The following is a 13,555-nucleotide window of genomic DNA, read 5'->3' as shown; positions in this document are numbered from 1 at the left end:
AAATGGAGACTTTCAGAGTTCCTCCCTATCTTACCCTCAGACTCGTCAAACTGTTTCTGTACTGTGAAAGGATACTATTTTGGCATTGACTAATGGGCTGCTGTCATGGAGGTCCTGCACATGACTCACATCCTCTCTTCTTCCTCCTCACTGCTATCTCTGTGGTTTCTGATATTGTGTCAGATATTGTGTCAGATAATACTGTAGATGATCTTAGAAGACATCCATAGAATCTTAGAAGACATCCATAGAATCTTAGAAGACATCCATAGAATCTTAGAAGACATCCATAGAATCTTAGAAGACATCCATAGAATCTTAGAAGACATCCAGAGTAAGCATATTTCTGTGAGGACAATTTGATGGAGAAGTTCTATGGAGGCACCAGCATCAACAATCCAGGGAGAATCTAATCAACATACTTTTGCCACAATCCTGAACATCCTCCTGACTATTCTCCATTGAATCACATTCTATTATTGAATAAGAGACAAACACCATGAATATCTAGGCTCCATACATACCATTGTAATTGGTACAGAATGTTCTCTTATAACAGTCTGATACATTTACATGTAAAACATCCCTTTGATAAAATCGTGCTTTGTGCGAGGCGATATTAGTAGATGAAATTGCAATGACAGACCTTCCCCCGGCGAGGGAGACCGCCGGCATGTCAAATACTTTGAAGAAAATTGAGTTTATCTTTATCCACGGGAGAGTTCCTTGTTTCAATCATGCCATTTCCTTCATAATGATTAGCTTCCCCCACATTTCTGAATATCTGAATACACCTCATCTTCATATTTTCATATGCTGCTAATCTGTTCAGAGACTATAATATACTAGTGGAGCATGTTTCCTAATCCGGCCCAATCTGGATTATAAATTATGATTCTTTTCATTAACTATGACAAGGGTGTTCCCAGAACCAGGGGTCATCATGGATGATACACACACACATATAGAGGTGTGCACACACACACACATACACGTGTGCACACACACACACATAGAGGTGTGCACACACACAAGCTCTACTGTTATCTTGCGACTCATCCAGAGAGGAACTACATGATTGATTTGAGTCCAAATCCTGTAATTGACTTGCACATTGTCATATAAAGACAGTGATATATGTAAGGGATTCCAGATTGTTGTGGTTCTCTATGCAGACATCTGGTGAGGGCTATAACCCTCCGACAGAAACATATTATTGCTATTAGTGAAATACCGTAAGAGGGGGTTTGACCCAAAGCCTTCCTTTATCCGCTGTGTGTGCTTCTTTCTGTATCTGAAGTAGGTCACGGGGGAAAATTGAATTTTCTAGGAATTCATTGAGTGAGGATACGTCTTTGTAGATGGAGGGGAAGCTTTGTAGATGTAGCATGAAAGCATATCAACAATGGACGCCTTTCAGAAGCGACAGTAAACACTACACAACAGGATGGAGCAGTCTAGTGAATACTGCTGGAGGGTAGGCCTGCATACCTGGCCTTATCACAACAACATGTTTACCTTTTCACATTGAGTCAATAGTTTCCATCTGCAGGGATTCGAAATAAAGAAATGCATAGCATGTTCAGGAAAGGTCAGCAGTAACCTTCATGCATTGATGTTCTGCTCTAACATGTACATACATACATACTGTGGCAAACCTCTTCAAAGTTAGGAGCGTTTGTCACAAATTAAGTGGGAAACTGTCACCAAAGTCAGCCCAGAATGAAAGTTCTTTCGAACATGACAGTACCTGTGTGTTTGTTTCGCTGTCCTGGTCCACCCAGGCCACAGGTAAGGTCAAGGATAGCAGGGTTCGGTACACAAATCTGGTTCTCGGTAGGTCCAGGTCTAAACGCCAACAGGTAAGTCCAAAACAGTCCAGCTCGTACACGGTAAATCCAGCCAATGTAGATTGTCTCTTTCTCTATGGTTCATAGATCCTTCCCGCCCTCTCTCTCTCTTCCTGGTTTTTCTTGACCCTTTATCTGTGGGTCGGCTCCACCTTCTGAGGGTTCCCCTTGCTTCTGGGAATTGTAGTTTTGGCAGTCGGCCATTTTGTGATCTGTAGTTCTGATCGGGGTGGCCATTTTAGTGATCGGGCAGAGCCCGTTTATTAGTTCTGCCCTCACATATCTGCCATTTATCACTCGACCCCCTTCTTTGCCACACATCTCCCCCCTAGATCCGACCCCCTAGGTCGGGCTACCGCAGCAAAATATGCGTGCATCCGGGATAACCCATCCACATTTCCCATTTCCTTTCCTGCTCTGTGTTTCAAGTCAAAGTGAAACGGTTGGAGACTCAAAAACCACCGCATCACCCGAGCGTTCTTCTCTTTATCCCTATGCATCCAGGTGAGTGGTGCATGGTCACTGATGAGGGTGAAGTGGCGCCCCAGCAGGTAGTATTTCAGGCTTTCCAGAGCCCACTTTACTGCCAGCGCCTCTTTCTCAACAACTGAGTAGTTGGTTTCCCGTGGTTCCAGCTTCCTGCTTAAAAACAGGATGGGGTGTTCCACCCCTTCTACCTCTTGGGACAGCACTGCTCCCAAGCCGACCTCTGAAGCATCCGTCTGAACCACAAACTCTCTCTCAAAGTCTGGTACCACCAGCACTGGATTACAGCAGAGGGCCTCCTGTAATGTCCTAAATGCTTTGGTGGCCCTTTCATCCCACTTGACCATGTTTGGCCCTCTGGCTCTAGTCATGTCGGTGAGTGGGGCGGCCACTGTGGCATAACTTGGGATGAACTTCTGGTAGTACCCGGTCAGCCCTAGGAAGGCTCGAACCTGCTTCTTATTTACTGGTTTCGGCCATTCTCTAATTGCCTCCACCTTCTTACGTTGGGGTTTGATTAACCTGTTTGGGCTAGGGGGCAGTATTGAGAATTTTTGAAAAAATATGTGCCCATTTTTAAATGCCTCCTACACCTACCCAGTAACTACAATATGCATATACTTATTATATATGGATAGAAAACACCCTAAAGTTTCAAAAACTGTTTGAATGGTGTCTGTGAGTATAACAGAACTCATTTGGCAGGCAAAACCCTGAGACAGATTCTGACAGGAAGTGGATACCTGATGTGTTGAATTGACTTTGAGCCTATGCCATTGAAAAACAAAGGGGGTGAATTATATTCTGGCACTTCCTATTGCTTCCACAAGATGTCCCCAGCCTTTACAAAGTGTTTTGAGTGTTCTACAGTGAGATCTGACCGAATAAGAGCCATGGAACGTGATGGTCCATCATTCACCCTGGCGCGCGATTTGATGGTGGGTACTCTCATTCCGAAACGTTTTAAAAGAAAACCCAATGGTCCGCCTTGAATTTTATTCATGTTCTGGTTAAAAAAGGCCCTAATGATTTATGCGATACAACGTTTGACATGTTTGAACGAACGGAAATATATTTTTTCCGTTCTTGAAGTGAAGTGAAGTCCGGCTGGCTTAGATCATGCGCTACAACACGGAGGTTTTTCGACATAAATGATGAGCTTTTTTGAACAAAACTACATTCGTTATGGACCTGGGACTCTTTGGAAGTGACATCTGATGAAGAGAATCAAAGGTAATGGATTATTTATATAGTATTTTCGATTTTAGATTCCTCCAACATGGCGGTTAGTCTGTATCGCGATGCGTATTTTTCTGGCGCAGTGCTCAGATTATTGCAAAGTGTGATTTCCCAGTAAGGTTAATTTAAAATCTGACAAGTCCATTGCGTTCAAGAGATGTAAATCTATAATTCTTTGAATGACAATATAATATTTTAGCAATGTTTTCTAATATTAATTAATTATTTTGTCGTCATGACTTGACTGCCGGTATTGGAGGGAAACGATTTCCTGAACATCAACGCCATAGTAAAACACTGTTTTTAGATATAAATATGAACTTGATAGAACTAAAAATGCATGCATTGTCTAACAAAATGTCCTAGGAGTGTCATCTGATGGAGATTGTAAAAGGTTAGTGCATAATTTTAGCTGATTGTATGGTTTTGGTAAAGCCTGTCTTTGAATCGACAATGCATTGCACACCGCTATTGTCAATGTACTCTCCTAACATAACCTAACTTTATGCTTTCCCCGTAAAACCTTTTTGAAATCGGTAAACGTGGTTAGATTAAGAAGATGTTTATCTTTCAAAGGCTGTAAGTTAGTTGTATGTTTGAGAAATTTGAATTTGTACATTTATTTGGTTTCAAATTTGCCGCTCTTGAAATGCACCTGCTGTTGATAGGGTGCGCCACAGGTGGCACGCTAACGTCCCAGGTAGCCTCAAGAAGTTAATCCTCTTCCCACTGTGTATCCCAGATACTCCGTTTCCTCTAACCCCACATAACACTTGGCAGGGTTCACCGTGAGCCCTGCCTTTCTAAGGGCGTCTAACACTGCCTGTACCCGGGGTAAGTGGGATTCCCAATCTGGGCTGTAGATCCCCACGTCATCTAAATAAGCTGCGGCGTATGCTTGGTACGGTTTTAGGACCTTGTCCATGAGCCGTTGAAAGGTGTCTGGGGCCCCGTGTAGGCCGAATGGCATGACGTTGTATTGAAACAAACCGTCAGGGGTTGCAAAGGCTGTCTTTTCTTTGGCCCTGGGGGTCAGAGGAATTTGCCAGTACCCTTTTGTCAGGTCCAGGGTCGTAATGTACCGAGCTTTACCAATTTTCTCCAGTAGTTCGTCTACTCTGGGCATGGGGTAGGCATCAAACTTGGAGATTTCATTTACCTTCCGAAAGTCGTTACAGAACCGCAAAGACCCATCGGGCTTGGAGACCATCACAATTGGGCTAGACCACTCACTATGTGACTCTTCGATCACTCCAGCTGTCAACATTTTCTCCGTCTCTGCTCTAATCGCTGCCTGTCGAGCCTCGGGTACCCGATATGGCCTCATGCTCACTTTTCTCCCTGGTAGGGAAACGATATCATGAGCTGTAACCTCAGTTCGGCCGGGTACCTCTGAAAACACATCTCTGTTTTTCTGGATCAGGGTCTTTACTTCCTGTACTTGTGCTGGGGACAAAGTAGGTGAAATATTTACTTCGGCTGTCTCCTGAGTGTGTGTGGGGTACGTGACCATTAGTGTTTCTCTCTCTCTCCATGCTTTTAACAGGTTTATGTGATATATCTGTTCCTGGGGCCGTCGACCTGGCTGTCGGATCCGATAATTAACTTGTCCTATTCTCTTCAGTACTTCATATGGTCCTTTCCATGTGGCTAGTAGTTTGCACTCTACCGTGGGGATCAGCACTAACACCTTATCTCCCGGTTGAAATTCCCTCAGGGTAGCCTGCCGGTTATAAGTGTGCCGCTGGTGCTCTTGTGCTTGTCTCATGTGCTCTCTGACGATGGGCATGACTGTGGCTATCCTGTTTTGCATTGCCGTGATGTGCTCTATGACACTAGTATACGAGGTGGATTGGTGTTCCCAGGTTTCCCGGGCGATGTCTAAGATTCCCCGAGGGTGCCTCCCATATACCAGCCCGAAGGGAGAAAACCCCAGCGAGGCTTGAGGAACCTCTCTAATGGCAAACATCAGATATGGCAACATGCAATCCCAGTTTATCCCATCCTTGTCGATCACCTTCCTGAGCATTGACTTCAGGGTCCGGTTGAATCTCTCAACCAGCCCATCCGTCTGTGGATGGTAAACTGATGTCCTCAACTGTTTCACCTGCCACAATTTACAAAGGTCCGCCATAAGGCGGGACATAAAGGGGGTGCCCTGGTCAGTAAGGATCTCCTTTGGGACCCCGACCCTGGTGAACAATAGCACTAGTTCCTTGGCGATATTTTTGGAAGCCATTGTCCGAAGGGGAATGGCTTCTGAGTAGCGAGTGGCATAATCTAGAATGACCAGAATGTATTGGTGCCCTCTGGCAGATTTGGGTAGTGGGCCCACTATATCCATCGCTATCCTCTCAAATGGCGTTTCGATTATGGGGAGTGGCACTAACGAGCTTCTAAACGCTGGTCGGGGAGCTGTTACCTGGCACTCCGGGCACTCTCCACAATGCCGAGCCACTTCAGCCTGAATTCCTGGCCAGTAAAACCTCCTTACAATCCGGTCTCGGGTTTTATCGATACCAAGGTGTCCACCCAGAATGTGCCCATGAGCTAGATCCAGTACTGTCTTTCTGTACCAGGTGGGGACCAACAACTGTTCCACCACATCAACCCCTATTTTTGAGACTCTGTACACCAAACCATTTTTCATGATGAAGTGGGGAAAACTATTAGGCATCATCCTATCATTTATGGGAGTACCATCTATGACCTGCACGTCTGCTCTGCCTTGCTGCAGGGTTGGATCCTGGTGTTGGGCCGTCCCGAAATTAGTCATGGACCCTGCCAGGTCTGCTGGTTCTAGATAGTCGTCCTCTGGATTCAGATCGACCCCAGCCCCACTAGTACTGGGCTGTTCATTATCAACGAGGTTTGCCACTTCATCCTCATCCTCCCCTACTAGTACCTGTGAGGTTGGCCCCTGGGAGACCTCTTTTCTTGGCCTTGGTTGAAGGCCCCATGCTTCTTCCTGCTTGGCCAGGGTTGTTGGCTTCTCAAATATGTCGTTCTTTTGGCCTAACTTCGCAAAGTTAGGAAAGTATCTACCCAATATTACATCATATGGCATCTTTGGGACCACGCCGACCTCATAATCCAGCAGACCGTCCTCTGTTTGTATGCTCACTAATGCTGTGGGGTACAGACGGGTATCCCCATGAATGCACGTAACACTGATATCCTGACTTGTATCCAGTTTATGCGTTGGCACTAGGTTTGCAACGACCAGGGTTAGCATACTGCCGGAATCCAGTAGCGCTTCAACCTCTTTCCCTTCAACCTTCACCCGGCACATATGTTTGTTTCTTGATCTTTCAAGTACAGTGGTTACCACGGGAAATGCATACCATATCTCATCTTCTTTTTCACCGAGGTTACATTGCATTGGCTCTTCTTTAACTTCTTGAGGCTACCTGGGACGTTAGCGTTCCCCCCGTGGCGCACCCTATCAACTGCAGGTGCATTTCAAGAGCGGCAAATTTGAAACCAAATAAATGTACAAATTCAAATTTCTCAAACATACAACTAACTTACAGCCTTTGAAAGATAAACATCTTCTTAATCTAACCACGTTTACCGATTTCAAAAAGGTTTTACGGGGAAAGCATAAAGTTAGGTTATGTTAGGAGAGTACATTGACAATAGCTGTGTGCAATGCATTGTCGATTCAAAGACATGCGTCACCAAAACCATACAATCAGCTAAAATTATGCACTAACCTTTTACAATCTCCATCAGATGACACTCCTAGGACATTTTGTTAGACAATGCATGCATTTTTTGTTCTATCAAGTTCATATTTATATCTAAAAACAGTGTTTTACTATGGCGTTGATGTTCAGGAAATCGTTTCCCTCCAATACCGGCAGTCAAGTCATGACGACAAAATAATTAATTAATATTAGAAAACATTGCTAAAATATTATATTGTCATTCAAAGAATTATAGATTTACATCTCTTGAACGCAATGGACTTGTCAGATTTTAAATTAACCTTACTGGGAAATCACACTTTGCAATAATCTGAGCACTGCGCCAGAAAAATACGCATCGCGATACAGACTAACCGCCATGTTGGAGGAATCTAAAATCGAAAATACTATATAAATAATCCATTACCTTTGATTCTATTCATCAGATGTCACTTCCAAAGAGTCCCAGGTCCATAACGAATGTAGTTTTGTTCAAAAAAGCTCATCATTTATGTCGAAAAACCTCCGTGTTGTAGCGCATGATCTAAGCCAGCCGGACTTCACTTCACTTCAAGAACGGAAAAAATATATTTCCGTTCGTTCAAACATGTCAAACGTTGTATCGCATAAATCATTAGGGCCTTTTTTAACCAGAACATGAATAAAATTCAAGGCGGACCATTGGGTTTTCTTTTAAAACGTTTCGGAATGAGAGTACCCACCATCAAATCGTGCGCCAGGGTGAATGATGGACCATCACGTTCCATGGCTCTTATTCGGTCAGATCTCACTGTAGAACACTCAAAACACTTTGTAAAGGCTGGGGACATCTTGTGGAAGCAATAGGAAGTGCCAGAATATTCCTAACCCCCTTTGTTTTTCAATGGCATAGGCTCAAAGTCAATTCAACACATCAGGTATCCACTTCCTGTCAGAATCTGTCTCAGGGTTTTGCCTGCCAAATGAGTTCTGTTATACTCACAGACACCATTCAAACAGTTTTTGAAACTTTAGGGTGTTTTCTATCCATATATAATAAGTATATGCATATTGTAGTTACTGGGTAGGTGTAGGAGGCAGTTAAAAATGGGCACATCTTTTTTCAAAAAATTCTCAATACTGCCCCCTATACCCTAACAGGTTAATAGGGCAGTAGGCTGTAATATGTCCCGGTCGATTACAATTGTAACAGATAATAGGGTTTCGGGGGGGAGACCTCCTCGACCCCCAGTCCCGGTTTCCGGTTTTTCCTTAGTGTCTCGGCCCAATTCTGATTCTTTCCTCATGGCCCCACGCTGCTCTCCTCCCCCTCCACCTGTTGGGACAGTCTTACCCTGTCCGCTGGTTCGCCCAGGCCTGGGGAATGGGAATCTTTCCTCCTGCGCCTGCTCAGCTGTTCCTGCCATACAATACCGTTCAACCAGGCCCACGAGATGGTCGGCGGAAAGTACCTCGTTCTGGCCAACCCATCGTCGCACTTCTTGGGGTAGACCTCGCTGAAACTGGTTGAGTACGATGGTCTCGACGACCTCGGCGGACGAACGGGTCTCCGGTCGCAACCATTTCCGTGCCAGGTGAATCAAGTCGAACATCTGTGTTCGGGGGGGTTGTCCTGGTCTGTAGGACCACTGGTGGAAGCGGTGTGCCCTCACGGTATCGGTCACTCCCAGTCTAGTCAGAATCTCTCCCTTTAGTTTATTGTAATCCTGTGCATCCTTCAACTCCAGGTCGAAATATGCTTTTTGAGTGTCCCCTGCCAGGTATGGTGCCAGAAGCCCTGCCCATTCTTCTTTCGGCCACTTCTCCCTCTCTGCCGTCCTTTCGAAGGTGGTAAGATATGCTTCCACATCATCCTGCGCTGTCATTTTTTGAAGAAAAGGATTGGCCCACCTTTGGGTATTTGCAGCTGGTAACTGAGCCCCAATTTGGTCCGCTAGCCCCTTTAGGCCTTCTCTTAACTCCCGGGTGTTTCTCTCTTGCTCTTCTCTGAGCAGCTGGTTGGTGCGGTGCTGGACCTGTAACGTGTCCTGATACATTCGCATTGCATCCTGATGAGCTATTTGTTGAGCTCTCGTTGCCTCTTGTTGGGCGGCCGCCGCTTCGAACAGGGCCTGTACGGCTCCCTCCATACTCATTTTCCTGAAAAAAACTGTCCTAACCAAACAAAGCCACAACAAAAAAAATAAAAACCTGACTCCCCTTTGGAGTGCTAACTAAACTTTTATTTTATTTTATTTTTTTCTACCTAACCAGCGGTATGGTTAATCTAGTGCCCACATTCTCCACCACGTGTGGCAAACCTCTTCAAAGTTAGGAGCGTTTGTCACAAATTAAGTGGGAAACTGTCACCAAAGTCAGCCCAGAATGAAAGTTCTTTCGAACATGACAGTACCTGTGTGTTTGTTTCGCTGTCCTGGTCCACCCAGGCCGCAGGTAAGGTCAAGGATAGCAGGGTTCGGTACACAAATCTGGTTCTCGGTAGGTCCAGGTCTAAACCCCAACAGGTAAGTCCAAAACAGTCCAGCTCGTACACAGTAAATCCAGCCAATGTAGATTGTCTCTTTCTCTATGGTTCATAGATCCTTCCCGCCCTCTCTCTCTCTTCCTGGTTTTTCTTGACCCTTTATCTGTGGGTCGGCTACACCTTCTGAGGGTTCCCCTTGCTTCTGGGAATTGTAGTTTTGGCAGTCGGCCATTTTGTGATCTGTAGTTCTGATCGGGGTGGCCATTTTAGTGATCGGGCAGAGCCCGTTTATTAGTTCTGCCCTCACATATCTGCCATTTATCACTCGACCCCCTTCTTTGCCACAATACATACATACATACATACATACATACATACATACATATATACATACATACATACACAAACAAGAGCACACGCACACACATACGTACATACACCAACACCCACATGCACACACACACACACACACACACACACACACACACACACACACACACACACACACACACACACTCACACACACACACACACACTCACACACACACACACACACACACACACACACATGTTAATGGTTATGTGCTTATTATGTGTATACGTGTGTCCTTCTCTGCACAGAGATCCTGAACGGGGGGGTTTATGTTGACCAGAACAAGTTCCTGTGCCACGCCGACACCATCCACTGGAGAGACATCATCAAGAACCCCCAAGCTGAGCTTTTGGTGGTACCGTCCAACAACAGTGGCCTTGGATGTGAGTATGGGGAGAAACCACATCGCTGAGAGGGAGGGGTGGTCGAGGTGCTGATAAAAATATTGAGGGATGCTTCTCTAAACTTCCAAGGTGCACACTATACACACACACACCGTCACACCTTCACACCTTCACACGCTTACATGATTCCTCAGTTTCATACAAATTATATTGTTAAAATGTTCCTTTGTTTGTATCCTTTTTCTCTGTTTTGCTGAAGGTGAGTTGGAAGCAGCATCACAATAGATCAGTGATTAAACACATGGAGGTGGTTGGGTTGTGTTGCTATGCAGCCAGGCCCATGGTGATGCTGTCTCAGCTGCACATAAAGCTCACTAAAGCTGACAGCCAGCTCCTTTGAAAGTGTTTGGAACACTGAAATGGCTACTGGCCATTGTGTGTCAAAACACACAGCCATTGGCTACCGGCCATTTTGTCTCAAAACACACAGCCATTGGCTACCGGCCATTGTGTGTCAAAACCCACCGCCATTTTAGTTCCAAGTCCACTCCCCCAAACATTCTCCACATTTTCAATTTGTTCTCCCCTCCCTAGATTGCATTGTATGCCAAGGAAAAGTGAGGGCATGATATGCATTCAATATCAGTGTAGAAAATATCACTGAATGTCACAGTGACCACTAAAAACAGCACGTATGACCACAAAATGTCACACAACGCTCGACTGAGCATGTAGTTTCTCCCCACAAGGTGTCCTTCACTATCATGTCTGTTTGAGATGTTAGAAGAAGAAGAAGAAGAAGAAGAGAGGACAGAAGAGAGGACAGAGGAGAGGACAGATGAGAGGACAGAGGAGAGGACAGAAGAGAGGATAGAAGAGAAGACAGAGGAGAGGACAGATGAGAGGACAGATGAGTGGACATATGAGAGGACAGATGAGAGGACAGAGGAGAGGACAGATGAGAGGACAGAGGAGAGGACAGAAGAGAGGACAGATGAGAGGACAGATGCGAAGAAAGAGGAGAGGACAGATAAGAGGACAGAGGAGAGGACAGAGGAGAGGACAGAAGAGAGGATAGAAGAGAGGACAGATGAGAAGACAGAGGAGAGGACAGAGGCGAGGACAGAGGAGAGGACAGATGCGAAGACAGATCAGAGGAGAGGACAGAAGAGAGGACAGAAGAGAGGACAGGGTAGAGGACAGGGGGAGGACAGAGGAGAGGACAGAGGAGAGGACAGAGGAGAGGACAGAAGAGAGGACGGAGGAGAGGACGGAGGAGAGGACGGAAGAGAGGACGGAAGAGAGGACGGAGGAGAGGACGGAAGAGAGGACGGAGGAGAGGACGGAAGAGAGGACAGAAGAGAGGACAGAAGAGAGGACAGAGGAGAGGGACTATAAGACAATAAGAGTTGGCATAAAATGAGAGAGTGGCTCGGCGTGTGTGGGAGCCCAGGTTGCCAGATTGAGGGCTTTCTTTGAGGTTGCCAGATTGGGTTGCTATTTAACATAATCATTTTTGGAGTGAGCGAGGCGTAATTTCACAGGCAGGCAGGGGGCCGAGGGTGACATTCACTCAGCCCTCCACTTCAGCATGTAATTACCACACAGTCAATTAAAGCCTGATGATGACAGGCCCTTTCACGCTCACTGACGGTGGGCTATGATAACTGTTATGTGTCATGTCCCCACTTTTTGCCTGAGAGAGATGACTTGACTGGGGAGTGGATCCTTGTCCCTCATACTTACTGTAGACCCAGAGAGAGCCAGCTAGAACAATGAGAGCACACTCACCCACTCTCAGAGCACATTCACCCACTCTCAGAGTACACTCACCCACTCTCAGAGTACACTCACCCACTCTCAGAGCACACTCACCCAGTCTCAGAGCACATTCACCCACTCTCAGAGTACACTCACCCACTCTCAGAGTACACTCACCCACTCTCAGAGTACACTCACCCACTCTCAGAGCACATTCACCCACTCTCAGAGCACATTCACCCACTCTCAGAGTACACTCACCCACTCTCAGAGTACACTCACCCACTCTCAGAGCACATTCACCCACTCTCAGAGTACACTCACCCACTCTCAGAGCACATTCACCCACTCTCAGAGCACATTCACCCACTCTCAGAGTACACTCACCCACTCTCAGAGCACATTCACCCACTCTCAGAGCACATTCACCCACTCTCAGAGTACACTCACCCACTCTCAGAGTACACTCACCCACTCTCAGAGTACACTCACCCACTCTCAGAGTACACTCACCCACTCTCAGAGTACACTCACCCACTCTCAGAGCACAGTCACCCACTCTCAGAGTACACTCACCCACTCTCAGAGTACACTCACCCACTCTCAGAGCACATTCACCCACTCTCAGAGTACACTCACCCACTCTCAGAGTACACTCACCCACTCTCAGAGTACACTCACCCACTCTCAGAGCACATTCACCCACTCTCAGAGTACACTCACCCACTCTCAGAGCACACTCACCCACTCTCAGAGCCCACTCACCCACTCTCAGAGCCCACTCACCCACTCTCAGAGAGTGTGGGGGTGGTGTGGGGGTGGTTTCTGAGAAAGGGTGTGTTTAGGGGGGAACGGTTAACGGGTTGGAGGATGGAGGTTTGTGTGTGTGTGTGTGTGTGTGTGTGTGTGTGTGTGTGTGTGTGTGTGTGTGTGTGTGTGTGTGTGTGTGTGTGTGTGTGTGTGCGTGTTTGTGTGGATGGTTATCTGACATGTTGTGTGTGTGTGTGTGTGTGTGTGTGTGTGTGTGTGTGTGTGTGTGTGTGTGGTCCGCAGGCAAACGATGTCATCGCTCCTGTAACGGACGCTGCTGGGGCCATCAGGACAACCAGTGCCAAAGCTGTACGTATTACACACACACACACACACACACACACACACACACACACACACACACACACACACACACACACACACACACACACACACACACAACATGTCAGATAACCATCCACACAAACACACACACACACACACACAAGGTCAGTCAGAGAGAGCAAGAGAGAGAGAAAGAGAGAGATAAACAGAAAGAAAGAGAGAGAACGAGAGAGAAACAGAGAGAGAACAAAGAG

General features: G+C 46.3%; 1 protein-coding gene across 1 annotated transcript in view; it reads left to right on the top strand.

The window, feature by feature from the left end:
- Window positions 1–13,555, top strand: part of LOC115196466 (receptor tyrosine-protein kinase erbB-4) — a gene marked incomplete at its 3' end in the record, with an annotated part of 364,416 nt that overhangs the window by 330,134 nt on the left and 20,727 nt on the right. Inside the window, 2 exon segments of the mRNA XM_029757324.1 lie at window positions 10,350–10,484; window positions 13,260–13,325. Coding sequence (XP_029613184.1) covers window positions 10,350–10,484; window positions 13,260–13,325 — 201 coding nt within the window.

Source organism: Salmo trutta, chromosome 6, assembly GCF_901001165.1.
Source record: "Salmo trutta chromosome 6, fSalTru1.1, whole genome shotgun sequence".
Classification (NCBI taxonomy): Eukaryota; Metazoa; Chordata; class Actinopteri; order Salmoniformes; family Salmonidae; genus Salmo; species Salmo trutta.
The sequence above is the reverse complement of the archived record's forward strand: the minus strand, read 5'-3'. Positions and strand labels throughout refer to the sequence as shown.